General features: G+C 34.2%; 1 protein-coding gene across 1 annotated transcript in view; it reads left to right on the forward strand.

The window, feature by feature from the left end:
* SLC12A2 (solute carrier family 12 member 2) overlaps nt 1-22,775 on the forward strand; it is a 108,790-nt gene extending 86,015 nt beyond the window's left edge. Inside the window, exons 18-27 of the mRNA XM_058539790.1 lie at nt 4,275-4,381; nt 5,868-5,947; nt 8,326-8,451; nt 11,282-11,329; nt 12,759-12,881; nt 14,334-14,445; nt 16,244-16,330; nt 17,846-17,981; nt 18,266-18,333; nt 19,860-22,775. Coding sequence (XP_058395773.1) covers nt 4,275-4,381; nt 5,868-5,947; nt 8,326-8,451; nt 11,282-11,329; nt 12,759-12,881; nt 14,334-14,445; nt 16,244-16,330; nt 17,846-17,981; nt 18,266-18,333; nt 19,860-19,995 — 1,023 coding nt within the window. The 3' untranslated portion in view covers nt 19,996-22,775. The remainder of the gene's footprint in view (nt 1-4,274; nt 4,382-5,867; nt 5,948-8,325; nt 8,452-11,281; nt 11,330-12,758; nt 12,882-14,333; nt 14,446-16,243; nt 16,331-17,845; nt 17,982-18,265; nt 18,334-19,859) is intronic.
* The last annotated feature ends 395 nt before the right edge of the window (nt 22,776-23,170 follow it).

Raw genomic sequence — 23,170 nt, forward strand, 5'->3', positions numbered from 1 at the left:
TAATAACCCTGCAGTGGCCTCTTAAGTGTTCAAGTGAAAGGAAGAGTCGCATGTTTCTCACTTTAAATCAAAAGCTAGAAATGATCAAGCTTAATGAGGAAGGCATGTCAAAAGCCAAAATAGGCTGAAAGCTAGGCTTCTTGCGCCAGTTAGCCAAGTTGTGAATGCAAAGGAAAAGTTCTTAAAGGAAATTAAAAGTGCTGCTCCAGTGAACAAATGAATGATGAGAGCGAAACAGCCTTATCATTGATATGGAAAAAGTTTTATAGTTTGAATAGAAGTTTAAAGTTTGGATAGAAGATCAAACCAGCCACAACATTCCCTTAAACCAAACCCTAATCCACGGCAAGGCCCTAACTCTCTTCAGTTCTGTGAAGGCTGAGAGAGGTGAGGAAGCTTCAGGAGGCAAGTTTGACGCTAGCAGGGTTTGGTTCATGAGGTTTAAGGAAAGAAGCCAGTTCTATAACATGCAAGTGCAAGATGAAGCAGCAAGTGCTGATGTAGAAGCTTCAGCAAGTTATCTAGAAGATCTAGCTAAGATAATTAATGAAGGTGGCTACACTAAACAACAGATTTTCAGTGTAGATGAAAAAACCTATTGGAACAAGATGCTATCTTCTTTCACAGCGAAATCAATGTCTGGCTTCAAAGCTTCAAAGGACAGCTTGACTCTCTTGTTAGGGGCTAATGCAGCTGATGACTTCAAGTTGAAGCCAATGCTCATTTGCCATTCTGAAAATTCTAGAGCCCATAAGAATTATGCTAAATCTACTCTGCCTATACTCTGTAAATGGAACAACAAAGCCCGGATGACAGCACATCTGTTTATGACATGGTATACTGAATGTTTTAAGCCCACTGTTGAGACCTGCTGCTCAGAAAAAAAGATTCTATTCAAAATATTACTGCTCATTGACAATGCACCTATTCATTTAAGATCTCTGATGGAGATGTACAGCGAGATGAATGTTGTTTTCATGCCTGCTAACGCAACATCTATTCTGCAGCCCATGGGTCAAGGAGTAACTTCAACTTTCAAGTCTTGTTATTTAAGAAATACATTTTGAGGCCGGCCCGGTGGCATAGCTCTGGGCGCTCTGCATGCATTCTGCAGCCCATGGATCAAAGAGTAATTTCAACTTTCAAGTCTTATTATTTAAGAAATACATTTCGAGGCCAGCCCGGTGGCATAGTTCCGGGCACTCTGCTTTGGCGGCCCAGGGTTCTCAGGTTCTGATCCCGGGTGCGCACCAACACACTGCTTGTCAAGCCATGCTGTGGCGGCATCCCATATATAGTAGAGGAAGATGGGCACGGATGTTAGCCCAGGGCCAATCTTCCTTGGCAAAAAAGGGGATGATTGGCATAGGATGTTAGCTCAGGGCTAATCTTCCTCACAAAAAAAAAAAAAAAGAAAAATACATTTCATAAGGCTGTAGCTGCCATATATAGTGATTCCTCTGATGGATCTGGGCAAAGTCAATTGAAAACCTGGAAAGGATTCACCATTCCAGGTGCCTTTAAGAACATTCATGATTCATGGGAAGAGAACAAAATATCAACATTAATAGGCGTTTGGAAGAAATTTATTCTAACGCTCATGGATGACTTTGAGAGGTCTAAGACTTCAGTGGAGGAAGTAACTGCAAATGTGAAAATAGCAACAGCACTAGAATTAGAAGTGGACCCTGAAGATGTGATGGCATTGCTGCCATCTCATGATACAACTTTAACAGATGAGGAGTTGCTTCTTATGGATTAGCAGAGAAAGTGGTTTCTTGAGATGGAAACTACTCCTGGTGAAGATGCTGTGAAGATTGTTAAAATGACAAAGGATTTATAACATTACATAAACTTAGTTGATAAAGCAGTGGCGGGGTTTGAGAGGATTGACTCTGATTTTGAAAGAAGTCCTACTGTGGGTAAAATACTATCAGACACCATCGCATGCTACAGAGAAATCGTTCGTGAAAGGAAGAGTCAATCGATATGGCAGACTTCGTTGTTGTCTTATTCTGAGAAATTACCACAGCCACCCCAGCCTTCAGCAACCACCACCCTGATCAGTCAGCAGCCATCAACATCAAGGCAAGACCCTCCACCAGCAAAATGATTACAACTTACTGAAGGTTAGATGATGATTACCATTTTTTTAGCAATAAAATATTATAGCAATAAAATATTTTTTAATTAAGGTATGTACATTTCTTTTTTAGACATAATGCTATTGCACATTTAACAGACTATATAATATAGTGTAAACATATGCGCTAGGTTTTATATGCACTAGGAAATCAAAAAATTTGTGTGATTCACTTTATTGCAATATTAGCTTTGTTTTGGTGGTCTGGAACCTAACACTCAGTATCTTCAAGGTATGCCTGTATAGAACTCCTAAAACAGCAACAAGAAGACAAATAACTCAATTAAAAAATGGGCAAATGACTTGAGTAAACATTTCTCCAAAGAATAAGCACATGAAAAGATGCGCAATATCATTAGTCATTAGAGAAATGCAAATCAAAACCACAGTGAGATACCACTTCACACTACTAGGCTGCCTATAATTAAAAAAAAAAAAAAACACCCCAAGAAATAACAAGTGTCGCTGAGAATGTAGAGAAATTGAACCTATGCATTGCTAGTGGGAATGTAAAATGCTGCAGCCACTGTGGAACAGTTTGGTGGTTCCTCAAAAAGCTAAACATGGAATTACCATATGACCAGCAATTTTACTCCCAGGCGTATACTCAAAGAAATTAAAAGCGAGAAGTCAAACAGATATTTGTTGCCCTTGTTCATTGCAGCATTATGCACAGTAGCCAAAAGGTAGAAACAACCTAAGTGTCCATCAACAGATGAATGGATAAACAAAATGTGGTGTATATATACAATAGAATATTATTCAGCCATAAAAGGGAATGAAGTTCTGATACATGCTATAACATGGATGAACCTGGAAGACGTGCTAAATGAAATAAGCCAGACACAAAGGACAAATACTATATTATTACACTTATGTGAAGTATCTAGGTTAAGCAAATTGAAGAGATGGAAGTAGATGAGATGTTACCAGGGCCTGGAGGGAGGAGAGAATGGGTAGATATTACTTAATGGTTACAGAAGTTCTTTTTGGGGTGATGAGAAAGTTTTGAAAATAGATAGTGGGGTTTTAGAATCTTATAAAAGGAAATTCATTGAATTTGGGGACCTATTTGTTAAGCATATTGAATTGCAACTCTTGATATGATCACAAGAAAAATTGATTGATGGAACAATTGAAGAAGAAAATTAACTAGCCAAATTTCACCAGAAACTTTTACATGGTTGGTAGAAAGAACTCAAAATTTAGTGTTGATGTGATTCAGAACTGCAGCTAACAATACGTGTCTTCCATTTGAACTTTTGCTTCTAGATTTTAATGGCTGTTATCAAAATATATAACCAAGAATATTACTGTAGTATTGTGATTTTTGTAAAAAATTAAGTATATTGCATCATCTTTATCTTACTAAAAATATGAAAATTTTGATAAACCATAAAAGTACAAAAATGCAAATTTAGAACTTTTCAAGTGATTCATTTTATCTTCTATTTGTGTATGTTTAATTATAAGTAACGTAATTTAATGTATAATTTATAAATATGCATGTATTGGATGCTTAAGAATTTTTGCTGTTAAGGGTGTATAATTTAAGAATGTTTAGAGGCTGTCCATTTGGAGGATTTCATCATTTCAAAAACATTTTGGGGGCCGGCCCTGTGGCTTAGCGGTTAAGTGCGCGCGCTCCACTGCTGGCGGCCTGGGGCGCGCGCCGACGCACTGCTTCTCCGGCCATGCTGAGGCCGCGTCCCACATACAGCAACTAGAAGGATGTGCAGCTATGACATACAAGTATCTACTGGGGCTTTGGGGGGAAAATACATAAATAAATAAAATCTTTAAAAAAAAAAAAAACTTTAAAAAACATTTTGGGGGCCGGCCCGGTGGCACAAGTGGTTAAGTGCACGCGCTCTGCTGCGGTGGTCCGGGGTTCGCCGGTTCGGATCCCAAGTGCACACCGACGCACCCCTTGTCAAGCCATGCTGTGGCAGTGTCCCATATAAAGTAGAGGAAGATGGGCATGGATGTTAGCCCAGGGCCAGTCTTCCTCAGCAAAAAGAGGAGGATTGGCAGATGTTAGCTCAGGGCCTATGTTTCTCCAAAAAAAAAAAAAAAACCAAACATTTTGTTGAATAGTGTATCTTCAAGATTGTATTTTCCTATATTTTAGGCTGCTGGTCTTGGGCGTATGAAACCAAACACACTTGTCCTTGGATTTAAGAAAGATTGGTTGCAAGCAGATATGAGAGATGTGGATTTGTATATAAACTTGTTTCAGTAAGTACCTTTTTAATTTAGTAACTTGGTTCAGAAAATGTTACTTTTGAAAGCTTGTACTGGTTTTTGAAACCTGTTTCTCATATAGTGTCTTCTAGTAGAAGCATAAGAATGAAAAGAATCACATAGGGTTATCTGGGTTTTAAATTTATGATCTTGTTAACAAAAAGTTTTGATTGCTCTTTCTGTGTCTCTTTATACACTCAAACATTAACGTACATTTACACATGTACACACACACGTACGTACTCTGGCTTTCCATTTAAGCGAGTAACCTGTTTCCTAACCTTACAGGTGTTGCTAGGCAGAGTTCCCCGGTGTTGTCAGGTCCATTACCTTCTAAGTTATATCATTATAATGTCTGATGCTAAGAAAGGCATTTCATCACTGATATCAACCTCAGGTTTAGGTTTGTTTCCCTCTCAAACTAATTTTGCAGTTAATCATTTGGTTTATCCATTAAGCTATTTACACTTCTTTTTAAAAAATTTGCTTATGTGTTTTGCTTTCCTTCCAGCTTGAAGTGTAAGTTCTGAGTTGACTGTTTATTTTTCAGTGGTATTTCCCATGATCTTGATGACACGTCTTAGTTTTGACTTACATATCTTTAACTTCTCTCTTAGGGTTGTCTGGTGGATTCTTTTTATTCATTTGTTACTTTGTCTTTCTGATTTTACTCTGTTCGTGTTATTATTGATTTTTGCATTTCTATCTTTTTAATCTACAATGAATGCTTTTGGGAACTGAGTTATTTAGTACAAAGAATAAAACTTCTTTTTATTTTTGCCAGATTTTCTTTTTAATCTTGAAAAAATATTTGCTTTTCCTAGTATTCTGTGATTTGCTTAAGAAGTCTCTTTATCTCGTTTACACTGTTTTATAGAGGATAAGGATTCCCTCTCGCTACACTGTACTTGATTGAAGAATAATCTTCTTCCTGTCATAGCTACTGATGGAATACAACTGTTCACTCCTCCTTATAAAGTATTTCTTCATATACACATGATTGTCCTTTTTAAAAAAAAATTATATTTGGCAAAGTAACTCTAAGACCAGATTCAAATCCTATGTCTCTGTGAATTGTGATCCAATTACCCTTAACTCAGTAGAGTTATTTCTCTTGCTGAAACTCCTGTTGTGTATACTATAGATATAACCACATAATTATCTGCCTGTTATCGCATATGATAGTTCTGTTTTCATAGATACCTTGAAACATCTTTGAGGAAGTAACCAGATCTCATACTTTTTAAAAAATCTCTTTCTGTTGATTAGAAAAGTATGTGATGAATAAGATTTCCCAATGGTGTAGGATTTGAAGCTAACATTGTGTAGATCTCATGGTAATTTTTAAAGCATATTAAAAAAATCAGACATTTAAAGCTGACAGTAATTTTAGAAATCATTCACTGTTGCCTTCATTTTATAGAGGAGGATACAGAAAGAAATTTTTTGTGATTTTTTTTTTTTTCCCCCCCCCGAATAGCGACGCCTTTGACATGCAATATGGTGTAGTAGTTATCCGCCTACAAGAGGGTCTGGATATATCTCATCTTCAAGGACAAGGTAAGTCTTGTTTGAAATAAGTTTTTATATTTTAAAAATATAAATTAGTTTGTTAGGAAATTATAAATAATTCTCATAAATCCTTCTAAAATTTTAATATTTACCATCTATTTTGTGTGATGTACTTATAAGACAGTTTAAGATCAGATCTGTTTGGCTCCACCAAAGTTTGTCTTCTCTCTTTGCACCAACCTGGATGATGGCTAGTGATTATTAATGGAGAGAATAAAATTCAATCCAAATCATAAGTTTAAGAGATACAGACATTAGTTATGATTGTAGATGGACCAAATTTATAAAAATACATGATAAATAAAGTAGTTGAAGGAAAAATTTTATGACTACTAAATTGTTAGATATTTTTGTGTTTGTGAAAGTCATGCTTTGTACACAGGCATATTAATAATTAAAAACTAAACTTTGTGATATTGTTTACTCTGTATTCTGAAAAAACCCTATAAATCATTTTTTTTGCTTTTTCATTTTGAAATAATTGTAGATTCACAAGAAGTTGCAAAAAAAATAGTACAGGGATGTCCTGTGTACCCTTCATCTAGTTTCCCCCAGTGGTAACATCTTGCATATCTATAGTTCTATATCAAAACCAGGAAATTGACATTGGAACAATTTACATACCTTATTCAGATTTCACCAGTTTTACATACACTTGTGTCTGTGTGCATGTATGCATTTGTGTGCTATTCTATGCCATTTATCACATATGTTGATTCATGTAACCAACACCATAATCAAGATATAGAACTCTTCCATCACCACGAAGCTCTCCCTTGTACTGCCCCTTTATAGCACCCACCATACCCTTCCCCTTATCCCCATCATTAACCCCTGACACTCTCTAATCTCTTCTCCAACTATATAATTTTTAAAGCATTTAAAAAAATTTTTTTGAATGAAACTTAAAACCTGATTAAGGTGTACTTATTACTTTTGCCTACTTTATAAAAACTATGGAAAATTCCATACCCTCTAATGATTTCCTGGTAGTTTAAAAATTATAAGTTTAAGAAAATTTGCATACCTAATATTTTACCCATATCAATTAAATTAACCAAATCATCAAAATTAGCTAAACCTAAACAACTGAGAAGCATTTTATCATCTGTGTATGTATTTAAACTGTTGTTATCCTCCGACTCGCCCCACCATTTTAAGAGTATTGTGCAGTTTTGAAAGGAATGCTTTGAGATCTTTATCCATGTAACACAAAAGTATGGTTTGCTGAAAATACATTTTCTTACTCTGGAGTAGGCCTTGCAAAATACAATTTCAGTTCTCTCTTGCTGTAACAGTGATGGAGGTTTAGGGTACCTACATAATTATTAGTAGGGTTCCCTTTCACTCTCAAAAATATCACAGTTTGGCTAATAAATTATATAGTTCTATAATTTACTGAGATATGAATGTGATTGGAACTTGAAGAAAATATTTTCATGTTATAATCATTATGAAAATTGTTTTGAAAGCCTTGTTATTCATCATGAGGATTTGGAGACAGGAATTTGGTTTAGCACAGAGATTAAGAGCACAGGCTTTGGAGTCAGATTTGCTTTACAAATCCCAGCTTTTTCTCTTAGTAATTTTATAACCTGGGCAAATTTTCTGATTTCCAAGCCTCAGTTTACTCATCTGTTAAAACATAATTATTTCATAGGGTTGTTGTGAAGTTTAAAAAGGAGATATGGCCTGTGAAGCTCTGAGCATAGTGCTAGCACCTACACACACACGGTTTCTGTTGTTATTTCTCTTAATACACAGAAATCAATTACGAATAGATGATCAATTTCATATTATGTTTGTCTTTATGATAAATGTTTTTATAGTGTAAGTTCAATGTTTACTAACTCCTTCCTAAAAGACAGAAAATGAAGGAAATGCTTTAAAAATGTAGAAACGGTACTTTGACCAGGTACTTAGGAAAGCACTCTTCTCTGTCCCCTAGTTTTGGCTCTATAGTCATGCATATAATTTTTCAGTGTTGTCTGTCATTTTATATGTATTTGAGTGTTTGTCACATTTACATTTTTTACATGAGTAAATGACTTTGAGAGTAGAATTGATTCACATTTTATGCATCATTCTTTTGTCTACCAGATTCTTGTGTTCCATGAATCTAATTCATTACTGATTGCCCAGCACCCAATTCAGATGTCTGATGCTTAGTTGTGGCTCAAGATATTTAAGTGAATAATCATTTCAAAAGAGATTATCACATTTATTTACATAGGAAATCATGTATTATAAACTTACTATTTCATAGTAAACTTTGCTTAAAATTATCATTTAATTGATATTACACCATGATGCTTTCTTTAATGGTTAAGATTTAGATAATATTTTGAATACTTTCATGTCTACAGAAGAATTATTATCATCACAAGAGAAATCTCCTGGTGTCAAGGATGTGGTGCTAAGTGTGGAATATAGTAAAAAATCAGATTTAGATACTTCCCTACCATCTGGTGAAAAAGCTGTTACACATAAAGGTAATTTTTATTCAAACAAGAAATTTTATGAATAATAATGTTTTAATTTGGGGAGAAATGGTTTTTATTGTATAACAAGTCTTATAAAGGAACCTGTTCTCAAACTTGTACTGTTCATTTCTAGTTGCTCAGGTAAAATTTATGGCTTTCAAAAATGGCTGCAAAATGACTAGCTATTTTTAAGGTATTAAAGTAGATCTATAGAACAGACACCATGCCAATCAATTGTATACTAATACGCTCTTGTATGTTTTTATTTATGCTTGATTTAAATAAAACATTTTAATTTGAAGCATAGGTTAAATCTGAACTTGGAAAGAAACATGATAATTTTAGAGTAATGTGCATATAGCATATAGCACTGAAAGGAATGAAGTTTGTAAAATTAATTTATATAATTTTTGGTAAATCAAGATATTAAATACCAGGGGTTTTGTTTATGTGCTGAGATATTCAGAATATTTTTACATCTACTACACATGGAGTTGTTTAGGTAAAACAATGTAATAAAAAATCAAGTGCAATTTTATTCCTCAATTTAGTTTCTCTGAAGAAATGAGCTATTTGTATTTGGTTGCTGAACTATTCGGCCATATTACAGACATAATACCCCTTGTGGTTCGTGTGGTTGAAGCCACAAAAAGATTTTCACATCTCATGAGACTTTCAGATAATTTCATCCTCAAATCTGTATGTTAATGTTTATGAGAAGGAAAGAGAGATGACTTCCAAATCTTGCTCTCCCGCCCTCACTCTCCTACCTCTGTTCAGTCTAGTATCTCCATCTGTCCTATTCCCAGCTGATACGCAACAATAAAAAATCTGCACTGTAAATCATCAAACCATATCATACTTTTGATTCCTGTAAAATAATTACCATTCTTTTTCTGAAATTGATAACCTTGGACAAATTCTATCTCTGGGAAATTGATCTCTTCTAGATTACTTAGCATTAATGAGTTGCTTTTCATTTCTTTCCTCCTTATTTACCTTGTTTGCTTAGAATAGTAGTTGAGAGTTTAGTTAAGAGCCATTTTCCATTTCAGTTATTTGCTGGCTTGATTATAATTGTTTTCTGTTTCATCTCAAAATTCTGTAAACTGATTCTGAAACTGTTCTTCTCTTCTGGCATTTATTTTTAGTTTATGGTATACATTCTTTCATTTCCTCTTTTTTTTTTTTGTCCTTTTCTCTTTACTAAAACAGATTCTTTTCTTTATGGAATGTGTTAGGAATTCATAGGTAAAGTTATGAGGGAAGGGGAAGAAATAATATTTATCAAGCATCTACTCTGTGCCTCCCACATTGTAGTAGATGTTATCCGTATATTAGCTCATTAATGTGTGTCACAATCTTATGAAGTCGTTATTTTTATTGAGTAGGAAACTGGAGTCAGTGCATTTCTACTCATGTTTTTATTGTAAAAATGTAAATGCCTTTGACTTAGTTTAAATCATTTTTAAGTGTCAAGATTTCCTTGGCATTTCTGAGCTCTTTGAAATGAATATGGAATGTCCATAGTTACATTTATAAATTTTTATTGACAAAGACAGATACTATGAAATATCTACTTGATAAGAACAATAATATTTAATATAAAATTAAATGTAATAATTGAAATATTTCTTGTTCCATAACAGGTATAAGAAATTAGCATTCAAAAGAAGCATTAATTGTATTTTGTGTTTATTTTCTATTTAGCCAGTTATTTTCAAAATTAGCATAGAAACTACAGAAAAAATTCTACAATTTAAAAAGTCTTCAGAATTATAAACATTCTGGTGTAGTTATTATGTAGTCATAGATATTTGGTATGTCTGCCTTGGTTATTGAAGCATACAATGTGAAAGGGGAACAAAGAGAACACCCTTTCAATACTGATTTTGTGCTAGGCACTGGGCTAAGTGCATTAATGCTTGCAGTATAACAGCCTTAAGAGGTGGGTATTGTTCACCCTTTTTACAAATGAGGAAGGAACATGAGGAGTTAAGTAACTAGCTCAAGGTCACACAGCCAGAAAAATAGTTAGAGGTAATGACAGAATGCTGGGAGTTGGACTCAAGAGCCCACTGCAGCGTACTCTTTCCTATCCATGTTGGGAGTTTTATATGCCTTAAACAAATAATACAAGCTTCTATTCAGAAAAAAAAATGAGATTAAGTAAACTGTTAACCCCAGGAAAATATTTATAAATATTTAAATATAAATGGACCAAATATGCATACATACGTGCATATACATATATATATATATATATAAATTTATGTCTTTGAAAAAATCACTCCTGTATAACCTGGCATTTTATATAAGTCAAAAGACTATCTGTGATCAAATTCCTCAATATTTTTTAAGTGGCAATTAATTTTTACAAATACAATACAAAATGTCCATTAAATGTTTGTAAAATTACTTTTCAGTCATTTGCACAATGATGCAGTGGCATGTTTAAAATTTATGTATTATCTGCAACGTCAATTTTTTAATGTCATATTTCTTCTCTATAAGCCATAGTTCATCATCTTTTCAACTGATTCCAAATATGAAAGTTTAAAAGTTTAAAAACTATGGTAAAGTTTTTGTCAGTTTTACAGGAATAAAATTGAGGGGCGAGTGTTAATGAGTAGCCCTGTGGGAGGGCTCTAAACCATGTTTGCCTTTTAAAGTCCTGAGCTCTCAGTGTAGAAAATATCAGTCTTCAGTCTTCATTATTTTTCACAGACTGTTTCTTCATATTATGTTTTGTTTATAAATGTGCTCTATTTACATTTTCATTATTTTATTAATATAAAGGCAATTAACTTATATTTTGTGTTTTTTAAACATAATCTAGATGAGGAAGAGGATGGCAAGACTCCAACTCAACCACTGTTGAAAAAAGGCAGGCATTTTTCATCATTTTCTTTTAATCCCTTTTTTCATACTGTTAACTCTTTAACTCCAACCTTATTATTTTCTTTTTTTTACCTTAGTTTTTATTTCCATGGTGAGGTGATGTTACAGTTATTTATTAAATGCAGATTAGAAAATTATCATTAGTCTAACTAGAGTTAAATTGTCCCAGGAAAAGGTGATATATCAAAGACAAATTCTTTTAACTCATAGCATTTCTGAAATATTCAAACCCTGAAAGTCAATATTCATTTTTTAATTTAAACTGCATGGTTTAGATGATAAGTAGAGACACTGAAATAGGCTTATTCACAGTGTCACTTGCATTCTTTACCATCAGTTGTACCCAGCCAAGTCCTTAATTTTGATACTAATATATTTTTCATTTCAAAAATTACAATATTTCTCACAGTCCTGCTGCGTTTGGGAGATACACAGTCATGTCAACGTACATGAATTTTATGAGAAGGAGATAGAGGTGAGAGTTATGGAGCAGTGTGGTTTGGTAGCCATATTATTTCATCATGCAAAATCATTTGTCATGTTTGCGTACATCACGGCAGCATGAAAAGTGAATGATAGACATACTGCGAAAGTAATCAGATTTCCTCCTGTGGATTTCTGCTTTTAAAAATTTGTTGTAGGGGTTTCATAATAATCATTTGCTTGCTCACAGAGCCAATGCTGATTTTTTTTTCTTTTTTTTAACTCCTGGGAATGTAAATGGGAACTCCCTTGGTATATTGTTCTTTAGACCTGCAGCAGATGGGTGCCCTTCCCAGGAGTTCCCACCATCTTTCTATAGCTCAAAGAAAGATGTGGTAGTTATATGGCTTTAGAATTGGGTGTCACATATTGAGGGGACAAAAGTGAGGTAAAGATGAGAGAGTTTTTCCTTAGACTAAGAGGTTTCACTATGATAATTGTAAGATTGTCTTGGTGTTTCTTCCACGTCCTTCTGTCTTCAAGATTACAGATATAAGATGTTAATAAAAAATTTTTTTTGAGCTTTAAATTATTGAGAAACCAGATTACAAAAGAAATACATTCATGAAACAGGCATAAACTTAATTTGTCTGTTTAGCCTAAAATAGCTTTTCAAAAATCAAAATCTAGCAGTCAATTATAATTTTCTTGATTGGTATTGATGATTCTCTTTCATTCAGAATGCTTCAAAATATTAGAAATCAGGCAAGATAATTTGGATGAATTTAGTTATTGCAAAGATATATTTATCTGTAACCATTTTAAAAGTATGTTTAAATTACGAACAGCTGAAAACTTATGATGGATGCCATATACAACTATCTGCATTATAAAAATTTGAATATAGAAAATTTAAGAAACTATAGGAAATCAGCAAAAGGGACTTTAACGTTTACCTCCCTTACATCTTATTTCTCTGCTTAATCCTTTAGAATCCAAAGGCCCTGCTGTTCCTTTAAATGTAGCTGACCAAAAGCTTCTTGAAGCTAGTACACAGTTTCAGAAAAAACAAGGAAAGAATACTATTGATGTCTGGTGGCTTTTTGATGATGGAGGTAAGGTTGTTAATATTTTTTTTTAACGATTTTAAATACTGAAGTTGTGGGAATGGTACTAAGAAATGGCATGTGCTCTTCACCCGTAGACCCCATTCCAGGTTTGCCAACATCCCCAAAGCTACAGGATTAATTTTAGAATCAAGTGTTGCATTTAGTGTCCTTCAGTTTGGAAGTTGCTCTGTCCTTCCTTGAGCTTCATGACCTTAACTTTTTTTTTAATATTATAGACCAGTTTTGTAGAATGTCGCTCAATTTGGAGTGCTGTTTGATGCTTCATCATAATTAGTTTCAATTATGTATTTTTAGTAGAAGTATCACAGAAGTGCTGCTATGCTCTTCTGTCTGTATCTCATCAGGTGGCACATGATATTGATTTGTTTTGTCACTGGGAAAGTTCACTTTGACCATTGAGGAAGGTGGTCTTCACCAGGTTTATACACTGAAAACTTACTGTTTCCCCCTTTTATAATTACAGATATTTGGGAGATGGGGAGTTACTTTGAGACTATGTAAATCTACCATTGTTACTGCAACTTTTACCACCATCCATTGATATTTCTGCCTAAATATGTTGTTGTTGTTATTGTCATTGTGGTTTGTGGTTGCCAAATGATGATTTTCCAATCTCATCATTTCTTCCTCATTTATTAGCTAGCATTTTACTGTAAGGAAGAGCTTTCTCTCTATTTCTATCTGTGTGACTCATGGAACCCTATTTTATTCAGTGAGATATGATTCGTTATTCTCATTATTTCTTTTGCTGCTCAAATTCTCCCATATTTGGCCAGCAGGATCCTCTAGGCTGACTTCTATGTCCATTTGTCATGTCCCAATCATTCTTTATTTTCTGATAAAATATGATGTTCCAGGTTCAGTTTTGGACTTTCCCTACACCAGCTGTTAAATCACCCTTTATCCAAGGAGCCCTGATTCCTTTTAGTGGAGAATGGTATTTAGAAACAAAGATCAGGGCATTAGATATGCTTGTTGCTACTAGGGTGTCACTGCTAACAGGCCTTCTCACTGGACAGAAATAGGAAATATACAGGTATGTTTGTATGTGTAGATATAGGTTGAAAACCAATTCCAGACCAACACTGCAGGGTTCAGTCTAGCTTCTCCCTTTTTATGTTTCTCATTTCAGTGAGAAACTTGGCTCCCATTAGCTTCAATGAATATTCTTATTTCCTCAGTCCTCCTGTATGTGACCAATCTCCCGACTGTGCCAGGCCACTGTCCCATTTCACTGCCTTTCCTGTATGGGCCCTGACTCCATTTGGCCACTCTTCTTATTCAGGCCTGCCTATTGGCTTTTTGACTACACTATTAAGCAAGACAAAAAGAAAAATTTTGTTTTCTATGAAGTCATAGAGACTAAAAATAGAATTAAAAGTTCTTAATTGAGAAATTAGCATTTAATAAATGATTTGTTGTATTTTTATGATTCAGGTTTGACCTTATTGATACCTTATCTTCTGACTACTAAGAAAAAGTGGAAAGACTGTAAGATCAGAGTATTCATTGGTGGGAAAATAAACAGAATAGACCATGACCGGAGAGCGTAAGTCTATTTTAAATTGAAGGGCATTTATCTAGTAGTATTTCATTATTATAATATAGATTTGATAGGATAAAAATTAGACAATCCAGAAAATGTCAGTCATGTTGCTTTGTCCTATACTGAAGCTGAAAATTCTAGTTAAATAAAACCTCATTCTCTTTAATTTAGTCTTTATATTTAAGTTATAGATACTTAGTTTTACTTATATGTAGTATTTTTTAATATATTGACATCTTAGAAAGTCTCTATTAAATACTTGTGGCATTAAAGTGTTAAGCAGCTTTTTTTTTTTTTAAATCAGGGGAGAAAGTGCCCAAAAATTACATATTCATATATGGGATACATTTGGTAAACTTCTAGACAACAGAAATGCAGGATACCATTATCATCCATTCTCTTATTTCTTTCTCTGTCACAATTCTAGTTCTGGTTTCAGTGCTTCTCTGAGTACCCTGTGTCTTGTCTCTGACCTTTTCAGCATATATTGTACCCTTTGCTCCCGTTTTCATGTTTGGAAAGCAGAGCTTTGATCATTTGATTCCTCTGCCCAAAATACTTTTAACTTCTTCTCTTTAGAGAAGACTTTAGAAGGTCTGTGCTAAAATGTGGCAGTCATGGCCCTTTACAATCTGTCCTCCTGTTCCTTTTCTGTGCTTGCCTCCTGTTCCCCCAAATGTGCCTTATACTTCAGCTTACATTTCCACACCTGCCCTAAACATGTGTGTGATTTCAGACTTTTCCTCCTTTGCCTACTCTTACCTCTTTACTATAAATAGCTCCTCACTTGCCTCCCTTGTATTAAAATACTCCATGCTTTAAAGTCCAGTACTGTTTTCACCTTCTTTATAACGCCTTCCTTAATTTTCTTTACCCTTGTCCCCCCACTGGTTCCTTCCTGAATCATGATATACTTGATACCACTCATCATATTCTGGGGCTTGTATAATATTTATTTCCTTACCTTGGATTTGAGTTTTGTGGGCCCTATAACACATAGCAGGCACTTCACAGATTTATACCAGAATTCAGTGAGCTATTTATTTATTTCAAGTAGTGAATTATGGAAGAAATACTAGTAATAATTTGAAAGTGAAACCTGTAGCTCATCTGCTTTCTAATATCTTAATGTAGAAAACTCATTTTATTAAAAATAAAATCCTGTTTTGTTAATTGCTTTTCCCATATGTATGTTTCAACTTCTCTGTTGTTACCACCGAGGTTTCATTGCCAACTATGCCTCCAAAAAGCTATTTATTTAATGAAAAATCAGAGGCTTTTTGGAGCTCCTTTGCAATGCCTGTCCCAGTTCCAAAAAAAAAAAATACTGTGAACTTAACGAACTTAATCTACCATCAGTTATAGCTTCAGTTTGGCCCAAACAATCATCTTTGGGTTCTGAGATATGCATTCTTCATGGGTGGAAGAATATAAGAAAATAAACAACTGTTTACTAGTATTTACTGAAATCTATACACTTACCAAGATAATGTGAGTAAAATTAACTTTAAAAATAGTTGCCATTCAAATTTTATTAATCTTGCTTTGTCCATTCATCACTGGATACTAAGGAGAGATTCCGAGAAAGTAAAAGAAGATAACAGAAGTCTCTACTCAGGGAATTTAGACATCTGCTGAGTGTGAATGGACAGTGTGAATTAATTCAGATGGACTTCGTTTAGCACCTGATAGACTTCTCCTGTAAATCATGCTTTCCACATATATAGATTCGGCCCTAAATAGAATAAGAATACTTGTATACAGCCTTCGTGTGTCTCAGTGCTATTCATTTTTGTTCTAGGATGGCTACTTTGCTTAGCAAGTTCCGGATAGACTTCTCCGATATCATGGTCCTAGGAGATATTAATACTAAACCAAAGAAAGAAAAGTAAGTTATTGGATGAATTACTTTGCACAAATTTCTGATCCTTTTGTGGATGACCTACTCAGACACTCCAGTAATAGATCATTCAACTTAACTAATTACCTGGAGTTTTTTGCCTACTGTTAGTTACATGTGAAATCAGTTTTTTTTAATCTAGCACTAATAGTTGGTGTGCCTATAGCAGACATCAAAGGAAGTCTAAAGTGTTTTCAGTTATCAGAGAAGAATTCAATTACAGCTTTACAAGTAATTTCTGAAATGCCACAGAAATTCCACATGGTTCTTTAAATTTCGATTGTTTATGCCCACATTCATTACAACCACTTGATCCCTACTTCACATACATATTATTTTCCACTGTTTTGTCTTATTACTGAAATAGGAGAATCGAAGAATTTGCCCGTAATAGTTGCATTCAGAATTCTCAAGAGTCAAAGAAAACTAGACTCTTGGAATATTCTGCCTGAAACTGGCATATAGAGGTTGTTATATGTATATTTATATTAATGGACATAATTTTAATTATTTTCAGATAAATGTTGAATAAATGATGGAGCTGGTATAAAGAATTCATTTTAAATCGAAAATAGTAAAGTATACCTTGTAAGGTTATAATCAGGGAGAGATTTGTTTCCTCTTATAAAACAATATATACCAGGAGCTTTGTATGAGACTTAATACTGAAAAGTATGTTTTTTCCACATTTATAGAGGATTAGAATGCTGTTCATTTTCTTTACTATCTTTTGTCCTCTTATGTATCTTTGGATCTAGAGATTAATTCTGCATATTCTTAAATGTTGATTGTCTGCCCTTTCTTCCCTGCAAAATGTTCTAGTACTTTTTCTTTCTTTCTTTTCTTTTTTTTTTTTTGTGAGGAAGATCAGCCATGAGCTAACATCCATGCCAATCCTCCTCTTTTTGCTGAGGAACACTGGCCCTGAGCTAACATCCGTGCTGATCTTTCTCCACTTTATGTGGGACGCCGCCACAGCATGGCCTGACAAGTGGTGCGTCAGTGCGCACCCAGGATCCGAACCCGGGCCGCCAGCAGTGGAGCGCGCGCACTTAACCGCCACACCACGGGGCTGGCCCTAGTACCTTTTCTTATACTACTTTATTCAGTGGTACTTGAACTGGGAAAGGCTTTGAGTGTTTTGAGTAAAGGAGTAACACAATTTGACTTATTGCTCTAAATGATCATTTTGACTACCATGATGAAAATTTATTTAGGTCGAGGGAGGTGGGCATAGGGGCAGGGGTAAATACAGAGAGATAAGCATTAGCAGTTAAAATTGCAATTCTGATATTGTGAATATGGTTTTAAATTTCTAATCAGTTGAGAAACTAGTTATTGGTATTTTCTAAATAAATTGCCAAAGTGATTGTTATAGTTAGGGTATGGAGGGGAGCACAAGAGATGGGAAACACTAACTGTTCAAGTTATAATTTAGCGTTTAAGATCTCACTGTTATGTAATTCAAATTAAGGTTAATTGTCAGTATTCTGTTTTTTTAAGTATTGTAGCTTTTGATGAAATGATTGAGCCGTACAGACTTCATGAAGATGATAAAGAACAAGATATTGCAGATAAAATGAAAGAAGATGAACCATGGCAAATAACAGATAATGAGCTTGAACTTTATAAGACCAAGGTATTCTTTCTCTTCTCCTTCCTTTTCATTAATCTGCCATGAGAGTTTTTTAAATACTTAAGTAAGTATCAAGAACTGCAGTTTTTTATGGGAGGAACCAGTTGTGTAAATTAAATCTACTTTAAGTTAGATTTATATGTGGAAAGTGTAAAGCATTAATTTTGTTTAAACTAGGGAACAGATATTTTTATTACACCAAAATTGATTTTGGTTTCTTCGTATAAACCACACTAGATTCCAGTTTTCAAATGATCTAGGAATGACTTTGTCCTGTTTCATTTCAGACATACCGGCAGATCAGGTTAAATGAATTATTAAAGGAACATTCAAACACAGCTAATATCATTGTCATGTAAGTAATACCTGTACTAAGGTTTTCTTGGGTATTCATTTTATGATAATGCAATTAGGATTAATTTCTATACCGAGTACATATCTATATAACACCCATAATGACTTAACGATTATAAGGAGGAAAAAGCAAACTTTTTAAATACACTTTGCTTTAAGCATTTGGAGAAACTATTTGAGGTAGGAGAAAAGAAAAACAAAAATCTTAACCTTAAGCCTATATGAATCTAAGTAATTGTTTATCATAATAATTTATTCTGCCATCAAGCATGTGTAGGGTATGAAGACCCCCCAAGTTAAAATTTGGACCCTAGGCAGCTTCCTCATAGAAATAACCCCATAAAGTTACTTGGAGGATTAAATTTAAAAAGTGATTCCTGCCTGAATCCCCACCCCCAGGTTCCCACACACAAACTTTACGTGCAGACACACTGGTCCCTTTGTTGAATATAGATGCTAATGCTCACTCTGGCTTTTCCTCCACTAAACCAGGTTGGCTAGATATTACTTAAACCAGGTTAGCTAGATGTTACTTCAACCTAAATTTTCTTGATCCTGGGGCCAGCCTGGGTCCTTAAAAACATAAGGAAAGCTCATGCCTCCAAAAACACACCAACTAATGAAACAAAGTAATACCAAAGGATTGTTATTTTGATTAACAACATTTAGTACACCAGGAAATTTCAAGTTTTGCTCATGATGATCACATGTCTGTAATGGAAGATGCTCAAACGTAGAAACCTAGAGAGAAACTCTATAGAGCAACTTGTCACTACTGCCGCTATCTACAAATAGAAGTGAAAGCCCAGAGAGATAAGAGAAAATGAAAATTAATATGTAGGATTAATTATGTTTGAGTTTTATTTATCTATGTATAGTTTCCATGTTCTAAATTCAAATAGAAACATCCCTTTCTTCTTTTTTCTTTTTTCTTTTTTTTTTTTTTTTTTTGTGAGGAGGACCAGCCCTGAGCTAACATCCAGTGCCAATCTCCTCTTTTTTTTTGCTGAGAAAGACTGGCCGTGGGCTAACATCTGTGCCCATCTTCTCTACTTTATATGGGACGCTGCCACAGCATGGCTTAACAAGCGGTGCGTCGGTGTGGGCCAGGATCGGAACCGGTGATCCCCGGGCCACCGCAGCAGAGGGTGCGCACCCAACCGCTTGCGCCACCGGGCTGGCCCCTCATCCCTTTCTTCTAAAAGAATTCTGTCCTTATTGAAGAAGGGGAAATTTGGGGGTTTAATGTTAGATACCAAATATGTTATGGTTTTATAGAAATATTTATTTGCTATTCTTATGAAGAAATTTGTTTAAATCTTTTGTTCAAACTTAAAAAAATAAGAATAATGATATGTGAGTATAGTAGTTGCTATACTATGTGCAGAATTTCCTTGCACTCAAAAATATTCTGTAACTATAGTAATTTTTAGTTACTGTTGTTGTGACTTAATTTATAATTTTTATTACATTTTATTCTTCTCAACTTAATGCATTGCTTAATTTCCTTTCTCCTTTTGATACCAGGAGTCTCCCGGTTGCACGAAAAGGTGCTGTGTCTAGTGCTCTCTACATGGCATGGTTAGAAGCTCTATCTAAGGACCTACCACCAATTCTCCTAGTCCGTGGGAATCATCAGAGTGTCCTCACCTTCTATTCTTAAATGTTCTACATAGTGGACAGCCCTCCAGACGGTACTTCAGTGCCTAGTGAAGTAACTGAAATCTTCAATGATACGTTAACATCACAATGGCGAACTGTGACTTTTCTTTCACTATTATATTAATTTGAAAGCACACAGGGAAGTTGCTCCGCTGATATGTGTATGGAGACTTCAGTTTTAGTCAATTCTCTATCTCAGTCTTAATGAATGATGATTCCTTGTTGGACTGAAGCTCATGAGAGTAAAGTTTTCCTTTGCTACTTGAATAGCAATAAAAGTGTGTTATTTTTTGATTGCTGAAAGGAGTACAAAAAGCCTTTAGCCTTGAGGTGCCTTCTGAAATTAACCAAATTTCATCCATATATCCTCTTTTATAAATTTATAGAATGTCAGACTTTGTCTTCAGCTATGATTTTTATTTCTAGTCTCTTCCACCTTAAAATAAAATGGACACTGCTTTTCTTCTTCCATTGACCAATTAGTGTTGAGTACTGTGTGTTTTCTATTACTTTTTTAAAGGTATGGCTGTTAGATCTTAAAGGTGAGAATTAGAGCAAGTTAATGAAAAATGCAAAAAAAAAATGGGAACTAGAAAGTGACCCCAAGGTTAGGTTTATGTGAGTATGTATAAATGTAGATCAAGGGAAAAAAGGCCCAATAAACCATTTTTTTTAACCTCTAATTGGCTCTAATTTATACCTTTATTTGATTATTATTTCTTGAAACCTTAAGGAAGGTTGAAGATTTATCCAGTACTTCTATATACCATGCTGAAAAATCACGTATTGTCATTCTTGAGACAAAAGTCCTCACGGTCATTTGTATTTATTAGAAGAGAGATCTGTCCTAATTTAGAGTTTTCCTCAAATCTGAGGGACCTTTAAGAAATGATAAAAAGATTTTTCTGGAGGAAAATTAGACAAAGCAATGTCATTTAATAGAATATTTCAATAAACACTGTGTGGAATGTCACTATACCATCCTTTATAAATCAGTAAAATATTTAATGTTTCATCAAATGGTTAAATGGACCACTGGTTTCTTAGTGAAATGTTTTTAGGTTTAATTCATTCAATTGTCAAGTACACTTAGTCTTAATTAATATACTCAGGTTTGAACAGATTATTCTGAACAGTGAAATTTAATCCATTCTTAATACTTTAAAAGTTTTGTGTTAAGAAAAACTGCCAGTTTGTGCTTTTGAAATGTCTGTTTTGACATCATAGTCTACTAGAACAATTTTGACAGTGCATATGTACTGTTACTAAAAGCTTTATATACAATTATTAATGTGAAGTTTTCCATTTTTATTCAAGGAAGGATTTCCTAAAAGCATTTCAAGGGATATATGTCTACATATCCATATATGTGTGTGTGTGTATGTATATGCATACACAGATGCATATGTGTATATTTAGTGACATTTATGTTGCTGGGTTTTTGCATTTTTAAAGTAATCAAGATTCATTAGATTAATTTTTTTTGTTTTAGTAAACACAGTTCAAAATTAGGTTGAAAGATATAGGTTTCATAGAGAACAAAGGTGATCATTTGAAGGGGATGTAACTTCACACAGTTATCATTTAGTTGAAAATGGAAAACATTTCATCTAAAGTACTGTTCAGTGGGTTCAAAAAGGTATACATTTCAGGGGTGAAGAATTTATGCAGGTTTTCATGAATCTTGATAGAAATCTATAAAATTACTGCTGTTGTCAGTGCAGTATTTTTGCTGCGTGAGTAGGAACTAAATATAAAAATGGAGGTCTGATAATAATTTTGAATTCAGAATAAGAAAATGAAGTAATTGTTTTCCCAAAATTTTTTTCCTACATTATAACTCACAGCATTGTTCATTTATTGCAGGTTTTGTAGTGTTTGGGGGAAAAGGCAGTAAAAACGTCACATTATTCAGTAAACAATAGCATATTTGAACTTTCTAAATGGATAATAGGGCATGAACTGAGTGCTGCTATCTTAAAATGTGCACAGGTACACTTAAACTTGTTGTTTTTTTTTTTTTTTTTTTTTTTTGAGTTTTTCCCATTCAGGAAAACATCATTGTGATCTGTACTGCAGGAACCAAATGTCATGCATCATACATATGTGTATAAAGTACATAAAATATATCTAAATATGCATAATGGGGGAGGGTAATATTGTCTGTGAAATAATGTAAGAAGCTTTTCACTTTAAAAAAAAAATGCATTACTTTCACTTGACACTAGACACCAGGTCGAAATTTTCAAGGTTGTTGTAGTGCTTTAATAAGTTTCAGCAATTCTTAGAGATGCTAGCTAGTGTTGAAGCTGTTCTACTCCATTTTGTTTATGCTGAATTTGATTATTTTAATGCCAGATTTTTTTTCGTTCTAATCATTGATGATAACTTGGAAATAAATAATTATGCAATGGCATTTGACGGTTCATTATTCCTATAGGTAAAAATTCATTGGGTTTAGAGAGAATGGTGGTGTTAAGCTGATAATTAATGGTTAATTAAATCAAATATTTATTTGTTACATTATTTCATTTGTATTTTAGGTCTTTTACATTCTTTTTATATGCTTTCTGACATTACATATTTTTAAAGACTATGGAAATAATTTAAAGATTTGAGCTCTGGTGGATGTTTATCTACTAAGTTTGAAAATGTAATATTTTGATAATACTGTACTATAACTGTCACACAAATGCTTTTCTAATGTTTTAACGTTGAGTATTGCAGTTGCTGCTTTGTACAGAAGTTACTGCAATAAAGGAAGTGGATTCATTAAAACTATTTGATGTCTACTCTTACATTTCATCTGCTTTATAATTTTATTTATTTATTTTTTCCCCCAAAGCCCCAGTAGATAGTTGTATGTCCTAGTTGTACATCCTTCTAGTTGCTGTATGTGGGACGCGGCCTCAGCATGGCTGGAGAAGCGGTGCGTCTGTGCGCGCCCGGGATCGAACCTGGGCCGCCAGCAGCCGAGCGCGCGCACTCAACCACTAAGCCACGGGGCAGGCCGTCATCTGCTTTATAAATCTATGTCAGCTTTGTGATTTAACCTCGGTTATATAACTGTTATTTCATTGACGTCTGAGCTTTTTAAATGGATTTTACCTTAATATTCATGCCTTGGAAAAGTTGCTTGAAATTGTTCACTATCCCTAAACCTCTGGAATAATCAC

The sequence above is a fragment of the Diceros bicornis genome, chromosome 1, assembly GCF_020826845.1.
Source record: "Diceros bicornis minor isolate mBicDic1 chromosome 1, mDicBic1.mat.cur, whole genome shotgun sequence".
Taxonomy (NCBI): domain Eukaryota; kingdom Metazoa; phylum Chordata; class Mammalia; order Perissodactyla; family Rhinocerotidae; genus Diceros; species Diceros bicornis.